This window comes from Chaetodon trifascialis, chromosome 1, assembly GCF_039877785.1.
Source record: "Chaetodon trifascialis isolate fChaTrf1 chromosome 1, fChaTrf1.hap1, whole genome shotgun sequence".
NCBI lineage: Eukaryota > Metazoa > Chordata > Actinopteri > Chaetodontiformes > Chaetodontidae > Chaetodon > Chaetodon trifascialis.
The window spans coordinates 622,949-632,995 of NC_092056.1; the positions used below are offsets into that span (position 1 = coordinate 622,949).

At 49.3% G+C, this 10,047-nt stretch overlaps 1 protein-coding gene across 1 annotated transcript; it reads right to left on the bottom strand.

The window, feature by feature from the left end:
* Positions 1 to 2,928: 2,928 nt before the first annotated feature.
* On the bottom strand, positions 2,929 to 8,104 carry cebpg (CCAAT enhancer binding protein gamma). The gene is made up of 2 exons (XM_070973467.1): positions 7,972 to 8,104; positions 2,929 to 5,900 (listed from the first exon to the last, which is right to left on the bottom strand). Exon 2 carries the CDS (start codon positions 5,798 to 5,800, stop codon positions 5,288 to 5,290), a length of 513 nt encoding a protein of 170 aa, XP_070829568.1. The 5' UTR covers positions 5,801 to 5,900; positions 7,972 to 8,104; the 3' UTR covers positions 2,929 to 5,287.
* Between the last annotated feature and the right edge of the window lie 1,943 nt (positions 8,105 to 10,047).

A 10,047-nucleotide genomic window follows, 5' to 3' on the forward strand; every position in this document is an offset into this window, starting at 1 on the left:
AAAAGCTTTGACTAATGTGATGAAACAAAGTTTAAAAGAGACGAGACGTAAATGAAAGAAGACATCAAGGAGACAAGGAGAGAGGACAGAGGAAAGAGGAAAGAAGGAAACGATGAAAGGACAATAGAAAGAAGAACATGATGGACGATGGACAGATTTAATTATCTGTCTTTGCTGTTAGCGATGAGTGAAAACCTCTTTAAACGCTTCAGATTCAGCTCATCATCACGTCTCACGTTGGTCCGTCTCTCAGTGCTGTCTCACTTCCTGTCTGTCTCTCAGCTCCCTCAGCCTCCAGCTGCTCTATCGTCCAATCAAAACACAGCATGGTGGAGCGTCTGGAATGACGTGGTTTCACCTGCAGGCGGTGTCTGCTCCGTCTCACCTCATGAGACCATGATTCCAGTTCTCCTCAATGCTAACGCTAATGCTAATAAATGCTAATGGAAAAGCCATCCATCCATCCATTTTCTATGCCACTTATCCCTTTAGGGGTCGCGGGGGGGCCGGAGCCTATCTCGGCTGTCAATGGGCGAGAGGCGGGGTACACCCTGGACCGGTCACCAGCCGATCGCAGGGCACATACACACACCATTCACACTCACACTCACACCTAGGGGCAATTTAGAGTCACCAATCAGCCTAATGAGCATGTTTCTGTGGGAGGAAGCCGGAGAGAAGCCACGCATGCACGGGAACAACATGCAAACTTCACACAGAAGGGCCCAACCCGGGAATCGAACCAGCGACCTTCTTGCTGTGAGGCACGGCCACTACCTGCTGCGCCGCCGTGCAGCCCTAATGGAAAAGCCAAAATGTGGTTTTAGCTGATCAAAGCTTGTAGTTTTAAATTTTCTGTTGAGACGGGAATACTCTCTCTGTCAACATGTCGGACGTCCGTCAGCTGATCCTGGAGCTTTCTAACTTTCTGCTGAGTCATGTTACACCTCCGTCCTGTGGATCTCCCTGCAGTGAAACGCAGTCCACCATCCCTTACGTTCAAAAGACATGTGACAGTATGAGCCGTAAGCAGTGATGTAGACGGAAGCCCAGAGGGTCAAACCTTTCTCTGAGTGTGTGCAACTGAAAAGTGTGTTTCTGATAGCTCAGACGGCGGAAGCTTCAGGGGGTTTCAGGGGGTTTCCGGGGGTTAAGATACTGTGAGGCAAACACACGGCTCAGTCATAATGTCCTCCGTGAGCACAAGTCCAGAAAACCGCTCGTCACCAAATGGACGCTCAGCTGTTCGTGATCGCTGCTTCGTTTAATTGGCCGCCGGCGTGTGATCAGCTCCCCTGACAAAGTCCAGATGTCGGGACTGAAGCTGACTGACCTCTGACACGGCCGGGCTCAGCAGGCGGCCTCTGATTGGCCGCCTGCTGCAGTGGAGCTGCTGCTGTTTGCTGTAGCGTGGCACTGTGTTTGCTGTCCGGCTGCTTTCTGTTTGCTCTCGGATCATTTCAGCTGTTACCATGACGACCACCTCTCGTCCTGTGCTTTAAACATCTTCCTCCTCCGTTTGTCTTCTCCTCAGACAATGACGAGCTTCACCTTGTCGTCATTTATGTCGCGGAAAAGGAGAAAGAAAGTGTAACACTGATTGGACAACGTCTGCAGGAACACGCTGAAATGTGATGCATGAGCAATCAGTTTGGCTTCCTGCTGTTTGTCTGGGTCCTGGAGGAGGTTCCAGGTGTCCTTGAAGAGCTTCCAGAACCCTTGACAAGGTTCTGGTGGCCACTTGAGACCATCATTGGTCCACTGCGGGACGATTTCCTTCATTTTTCTTCCCGTCCATCAACACAGATGAACCAATGAGAGTTCATGTGAATCCATCGATTCAAACCAAACACCAACCTTTTTTAAAACTGGGGAAACTCACCGCTGACTTCTCTCATTGATCCACAGATCGATGATGAAAACGGTCCAAAACGTCCACAAATGTCCAGAGGGTTCCCTGCAGTGAAGACATTCAGTCCAAAACGAGACAATGATCCACAGAAACATGTTTTCTTTCACACTAGCAGCTCGTGTTTCTTCTTCTATGAAAATAAACTGGCGCCATCTTGACTCTATTACCTGTGGAGGCTCAGGTTTCGAATGATGCCTCTCTTGACCAATCACGATGTGCCATATGAAACCTAGAAACCAGGGCAGCCAATGACGGCCTGAGATGAACAGGAAGGCCTCGTTCTCTTCTTCTGTGACAGTTGAGCCAATCACAGCCATGCTTGCAGATGACTGACACTTTGAATAACCAATGAGCGACTGACACCTGCCACCTGCATTTTCAGGTAAAATCACGTCAATGAATTCAGTGATGTCACACAGGATTTGAAGTAAAGAACAGAGAAAACCTCAACCCAAAGATATACAGAAAAAACAGAAGAGTAAATATAAATTGAAGTATAAGTACCTTAAAAACGAACATATGTTGAATCATAAGTACACAAATTGTTGTATTACCTGACAGGTAAGGCCGCCAGGCGACAGGTGGAACATCTGACACTCAGCATCTCTTTTGGGCTCCTCTCACCTTTGTGGACGTGTCTCCTTCCTCTGCTGCTCCAGGTGATTTGTCCGTCTACCTGCTGTCCTAAACTCACCGTGAAGGACGCCGGCGTGTCTCATGTCATGGAGGAGCTCCTCGGTCAGGACTGACGGAGGATTACTTCTACATCCACACAGTGCAGAGACCTCTGAACTCTGACACGTTAATGAGCAAAGCTTAGATTTTGGCAACAAATCAGATGTTTATTTCTTAGGAAAACATAAGAACATTCATGTTCTGTGGTTCTGATGTTTGTCTTCAACCTGCTGAACACACCCCTGAGTGTGTCCACACTCCTCCTCAGGAGAGACCCAACCATCCCCAGCAGATCTCAGATCTGTTTCAACACCTTTGGAATAAAAAGCCAGAACACAGTTTGAACTTTTCTACTGAATTTTAATTTACAATGCACGTTTCCCAGAATCCTCTGATATAAAAAAGCTGAGTGACGGCAGAAATGCTGCCCAGCAACATTCAGACCAAAGCCAGCACGAGCAACATCCCAACACACATCGTCTACAGCGGACAGCACGACAACACGGACCGTGGTTCCTAAGTCACCTCTCAGAGCATCTTTACACCCCCACCCCACCCCACCCCCCCACCCCCCCATGCAAAGGGTTCATTATACACATGCTGCTTTTTGGAATCAAAGTAGAAAAACCAACAATAGAAAAGAGACAAAGATGAAGGCTGTGAGGGCGCCGATGTTCCCACCATGTTCCCACAGCGTTCCCCAGATGTTCCCACAGCGTTCCCCAGATGTTCCCACAGCGTTCCCCAGATGTTCCCACAACCTAAACCGAGTGAATGAAACAAACATCAGCTGATTTCACTCTTAAATGTTGATACCAGCCCGAGGAGAGACACTTCATCCATGATCAGAGCCGGTCTGCAGTGCAGAACCTGATGCGGGAACGCTGGTGGAACGCTGGTGGAACGCTGGTGGAACGCTGTGGGAACGCTGGTGGAACGCTGGGCTGAGCGGCTCAGGAGCTGCAGCACTCAGACGACCACACTCCTGCAGGGAGGCGACGCTCCTGACAGACAAATCCTGTGGGAACGCTCCACGCCCGCACAAAGCTCACATAATTATAAAGTCTGACAACGATGGACCGCGGCCCCGCCCTCCTCCGCGGCGAGCGGCGCGCTCAGGTGGAGACCTGTCCCCATCCGCTACGACCTCATTAGCAGACGGCTGCCAACCCGGGCCGGTTTAAATGTGGATTTAGTTCAAGCCGCGGCTCGCCTGGAGCGTCTGATACACCTGAGGCACCACAAACACACCTGTCTGGACCGGGACGCGCCGCCAGGTGAGGCGAGGGGCGGGGGCTGGGCGGGGTCAGGGGACCACAGATTACTGCACATAGCTCTATTTTTTAACACAACCTGGGCGTCGCTGTCATATCTGTGGCCAGTGTCACGGAAGCAGAGCTGATCAAAGATCAATCGATCAATAACAAAGGGATCGGTCAGTAAGTCTGACGACTGATTTATCATCTCAGTCATTTATCAATCAAAAAGTTGGATTCTTGTCAGTTTGTGTTTCAGGTGCTGAAGACGGACGTCTGGCGCTCGAACTGATTGATCGTTACAAATATCAGAAGTGATCACTTTGTTATTGATCCCAATAATGAGAAAGAATCATTTTTACATCCCAGCGCAGCCGCTACAACCGTCCTCTGCAACATGAAGCTGCACGTTGGTTCCACCTGCAGCTCAGACTGCTTTTCATTGGACGGCTGAGCTCTCACCTGAGCTCTCACCTGCTGGTTTCATTGATAAGTTTCATTTGTAGAAGATCATGATGTTACTGGCTGTGAACTTTTCTGAACAGCCTGTTTGTCCTAAACTTTAGAGACATTTCCTGTTGTCCTCTTTTTTCAGACGTCATCACTAAAAGACAAAACAAAGAACCTTCTGGAAGTCACTTCGTTTGCTTGGTGGACCAACAGGTGAGCTCACCTGCAGATACATCAGCCACAGATACGTCAGGATGTCCAGGAGTCCAAAGACTCGACCGAGCATTCAGACATTAAAAGCGTGGAGGTGAGCTGTGGTCACGCCCCCCTCACGTGTTCATAGGCTTAAACTCAGGTGAGTGACGGGCTGAGATAACGTAGTGACTGACAGCTTAAAAATCCGCTCATTAACTTGACTTTTTAAAAATTCTTTGTAGAATAACAGAAGAAAATACACATCCTAAAAAAGGGAATCTGAATATTAACATGTTCATCCTGCGGCGGCGGCGGCGGCTGAGTTCGTGGCCGTTTTAAAGAAGTCGCCAGGAAGCAGAGACAGGAGGTCCCACAGACGTCTGCTGGTCCAGTTTCTCCGATTCACTCAGCATGAATCCTGATTGGACATTGTCTTAGTTTGTAGGAGCTCACATCTCCTCCAATCAATCAATCAATCAATCAATCAATAGCACGAGAGCGTTCAGTCCTTCTGGCTTCTTCCACGATGACAAAGTCCAAAACCTTCCAGGACAAACGGAGCTGTTTGAATCTTTAGATGAACTTCCTCCAGCGCTCCAAAATAAATTAACTTTTCAGGTTTTCCTGGAGGATTGTGGGACGTCTGATGGACGTTTGGGGTGAAGAGATTAAACAGGAAGTAAGGAATCAGCTGAAGAAAAGGCTGAAGGAGATCTGAGGCCGTGTTTCCAGAGTGAGAAGTGACAGACGCGGAAGAGAGCAAACGCTCCTGAGGTCCTGAAAGGTGTGGCCCCGCCCCTCACTGCCCGTTGGTGGAGGGGTTGTTGGGGGCGGGGCTGGAGCCCTCGGCGCCGGCGGGCGGCTGGACATTGTCGGCCAGGTTGTGGGCGTGCTCCAGGAAGAGGTCTTTGAGCACGCTCAGCTCTTTGCTCAGCAGCTTGATCTTGGCCTCCAGACGCTCATTCTCCTCCTTCAGCTCGTTGACGCGCTGCTGCGTGTCCATCGCCTTCTGCTTGCTGCGCATGCGGCTCTTCTTCACCGCCAGGTTGTTGCGTTCGCGGCGCTGGCGGTACTCCTCGCTGTCCTTGTCTGCCTGGGGCTTCTTCATCTTGCTGGGGGGGAGGGCCTTACCGCCTCCAGCTGAGGGGTTCGCGGGGACGAGCTGGGGGACCTGCTGCAGTCCGGCTACTGCCGCTGGTAGAGACGAGGAAGCGGAGGCGGCGGCGGCGGCGGTGGCGTGGGCCTGGCTCTGGATGACGCTCACGCCGTTGTGGTCAGCTGTGGTTAGTTTCGGCTGCGACGGCCGGCTCATTTGGATGTGCTGCCTGCAGGTGCTGATCTCTGAGTCTCCTCAGGTGTAGAGACGGGACGCTGACAGGAAGCAGAGGTTCAGGTTCTTCGTCTCGCGGAGCCTAGAAGAGGAGGAGGACACGTAAGTCACACTTTCAGGTCGATTAGAAGACAGACGCTAACGGTTCCTTTCATTATTGATCAGCCTGCTCTACATATCCTGGATGAATCGATTGATTGAACACACAATCAGAAAAAGATCAAATTCCCTGTTTCCACCACAGTCACCTGAACATCTGCTAGTGGACAAAGCCAGACGTCTGAGGACGTCCTGTTAGAGACGGACATCTCGACATTCTATGGACCAAACAACAGAAAAACTCTTCAGCTTCAAACATGGCCGCTTTATGTCTGCTGATGTAAACATCCAGTGTGACCTTAAATCCGTCCTACGTGACCTTTGACATTAGAGAGGGACAAGACAAATTTACGTCATCTCACCAGTTTCGATCATCACATCAGACCAATGACATTTAGTCACACTCCGACCATTTTTGGAGACAATGACGACATTTTGTAACTCGGAGCGCCAACCATCTGATCACACAGCCAGCTGCTGCCGCTGCACTCCTCCACCTGATGAGAGGAGGAGGAAGTGACGCAGCACCTGGACGCTGATGAGAGAGCTGACTCATGGTTTATGAAGATGCAGAATCGTAAGATACGGCCACTTCATACACCAGAAGAAATAAGGCAGACCTCCTGGCGTGCACTCAGCCCACGTTGGGCCTGTCACAGACACCAGAACCAGGTTCAGCGGCCTCCAGCGAACACGACTGGACCAGGCCTGGACGCAGCCTGATGGAGGCCCATTTGACGATGGGGAAAATGGAGAACGGGTGATCTTCAGCCGCCCCGACCACAACTCTGACACCGGTGTGATGACGACAGGTCAGGACCAATGAGCCGTGAACCGGGAGAACCCGTGATCCCCTGAACCTTTTTCTGATTGGTGAATGTTTTTGTCACTTTGTCACGGTCGTATGAGCGTTTGAAGTACTGCGGATAGACGAAGTAACACGATACGAGTCGTTCTGCTGCAGGATAACTAAAGACTGAACCATTTCTTTGGAGCTCATTTCGTTTATTCAGTACTTTCTCCTTTTGCAAACACTGTCAGAGTTATGAAGGTGATGATTTGTGGTAAACACAAAATTACAGAATTAGTGCAAACGTCCGTCCCAGTTTGTCCGAGCTCAGGTGGGACCAGCAGTCAGAGACATTCAGTCACTTCACATCCTCACAGCTGAAGACATGAATTGATCTTTTGCTCCCCGTCATCATGAACTCATCCCAGCAGCTCCAGAAATCATTTAATCTGAGATCGCTAACTAACCTCCATCACATCCAGAGCCCCTCCATCTCTCTGTGCTCCCACACCTGAAGGAGCTCGATGGAATCTTCCTTTTTCCACCTCGTCAGGCTGCAGACTCTCAGCTGACCTCAAACCATCAATCAGGAGCTTCACCACCCCCAACACCCACCACCTCCACCCTGCTATCTCTGAACAGCAGCACATCTGACATGATAATTGGTCGGATTATTATTCTGTACGCCAATTAGCGGCGCTGCTCTGATTGGTCGGCGCGTTGCCATGCAGCCAGTCCGCTGTGCGCAGGGAAAAGCGCTCCGGGTGAAAACCAGCAGAGCTCCGGCGGTTGCCTGCTGTTGCATCATCATCGGCTGTCTTTGTGCCGAAAGAGGGGAACTCCGGAGTCATGCGGGGCTAAGCAGAAATCTCAGTGTTCAGGTGACTTAAATAAGGTTTGACACAAGTACAAACACGACAAACATCCCGACACGGCTGACAAACCCGTCCGAGTCCTTTCAAGTCCGTGAATGTTGAATTTCCGAGCACTTTTAACAACTTTTAGTTCACTCGAAGCAGCAAAGAGACGGTTCACTCCGCTGTGTCTCAGCATTGGGGATCTGCTCTCTAAATACAAACGCTGATATGTGTCTAATTTGGCTTTCAACACAAACGAATGTACATTTTGACTTTCTTCTGACGAGCCGTACACTACCCGTTTAGCCGGGCAGCTAGCCAGCTAGTTAGCTCCTGGTGCTAAACAGCCGCTACCTAACTATTAGCTCTCTTTTTCCGACCATTATCGAGTTAAAAACACAGTTTACCTTCACGGAGCAGCTGCGGACTCAACCATCCGTCAAAGTAGAAAAAGTTGTCGTAGAAAGTTGGAGTTTTATTCCGTCTGTGTGAGCTCTGAGTGTTTTTGTTTAGAACATGGAGAGGAGAGGATTGCGAAATCTCTTTTACCATGTACGGCAATGTAAAGGCTCAGCCAATCAGAGGCGAGTAGGAGGGAGCGAAGTAAGGGATTGGCCAATCAGAGGCGAGTACAGGGCAGAGTGATGCAATGCTCTCTGTGATTGACAGCTCATTCGTTTAGTAGGAGCTGAGTGTTTTCTGTCGGTTTTGTTTATGTAATATGAGGTTGGTCAAATGAGTTCATACACCCATGACTTCATCTCCGAATGACGACATTTAATCACGCTCAAACTACTTATTACACAGCTTAAATCTGTTGTAGCACAACTATCAATAATAATAATCATGTACCGTGTCATTCCTTTACACAGAGAATCCAACTTCAAAATGCTTTTTCATAAAGAAAAACCAGATCATTAACACTAAGAGGTGATAATCACAGAGAGGAGAAGCCAGCAGCTTAGAGGACAGTTACAACATACACACATGTCCAAATCATCCAGTTCATGTCTTTAAAGAGCTGCTTTCAGTTTGAGATGAGCCTGTTAAATCTTCATCATGTTAATGTAGGAAGTGACAGCAGCTCAAACATTACAGGTGAAAAACATGGAAGCACTTTAGAAAATGATGTTGCTTCTTTTGCTGTCCGCTTCTCTCATGACGATGACGGTGAATAAAGACTGAAAGCTGTTTTGTGGAGTGTTCATTTTGTCATTTCCAGAGACCTTTGTGTTCTCAGGCTATGTCCCCCTCATGTCTGTCTCTCTGGCTCAGTCTCCACACTGGACAAAAAAAAGTCACCTGTCTCACGTTGAGCTGTGGATGGAGGAAGGTGATGACTGTCAGACATGGTGATGGTTACTTCTGTCCAGCAGCAGCGTCATTTTCTGTGGACAGACGCCGTCGTCGTGGTTTCTGAGAGCAGCTGATTTAAATCTGCGTCCTCTGCGTCCCATAAAGACTCTGCAGAGCCAGATGAGGAGCAGCATGGTCCACATGTGTGCGCAGTGAAGACTTCCAGGCCTCGTTCAGACCCACTGTGGCGTGAAAAGAACGTGACATCATCCGGCAGCACACTGTGCTGACCAATCAGATCCATGCAAAGGCTCATTCCTGGTGGATCGCTTTGCAACACACACGCTGATATTCTGATGTTTCTGCACGATCATCCCGATGAAAGTCCCCCCACCAACTCAGCCCCCACCAACTCAGCCCCCAACAACTCAGCCCCCACCAACGCACTGCAGATCCAGTAGATCCAGAGCGGACTCAGACAATGATCAACAGCACAAGCTCAGCTACAATGCTGATGTTGCTAACAGTAGCTAGCGTTTCCCTCCCTTGTGTTTTCGTGTCTGTCAGGGCGGTTTGTTGCTGCGCAGTTCTAGAAGTTCATTCACGACTCTTTGGTCCACCGCTCAGGTCAGCAGTGATCTGAGCAGCTGGGATCTGCGTTCTGTTCGTGTCTGATTAAGGATTCGTGATGTAATGAGAGGCTGCCAGCTCGTTACGGAGCCTAGAACCTCTTCATTCCCCCTCGAAGCTCCCCAAGGATTAATGGACTGTCTTAATGACCCCTAGAACATCTCCAAGGCTCTCCTTAAGTCCCACAAAACTTCCTAATTGAACTAAGAAAACTTGTCTACAATTTCCTCAGTGAGGCCTTGAGTCTTTTCAAGGATCCAGTGAGCCTTTCCATGACCCTTAAAAGCTCTTTGAGGATCAGCAGAACATCAGACTTCTAGAAGCTTCCCAAAGGTCTGCAGTAGAACCTCTTTCATGACCGAACCACTTAATCTCTTCAAGGACCAGTAGAAGCTCCCCAAGGTCAGTTGAAAGCTATTCAATGACCCCTGGAACCTTCTTCAGGACCTTGAACTCCAAAACTTCTAAACAAAACCTTAAATTCCCTTAAAGACATAGGATCTACTGAAGGGTCCCGTACATTGACAAGAACCTCTTCAAGGACTCCTGGAAACATT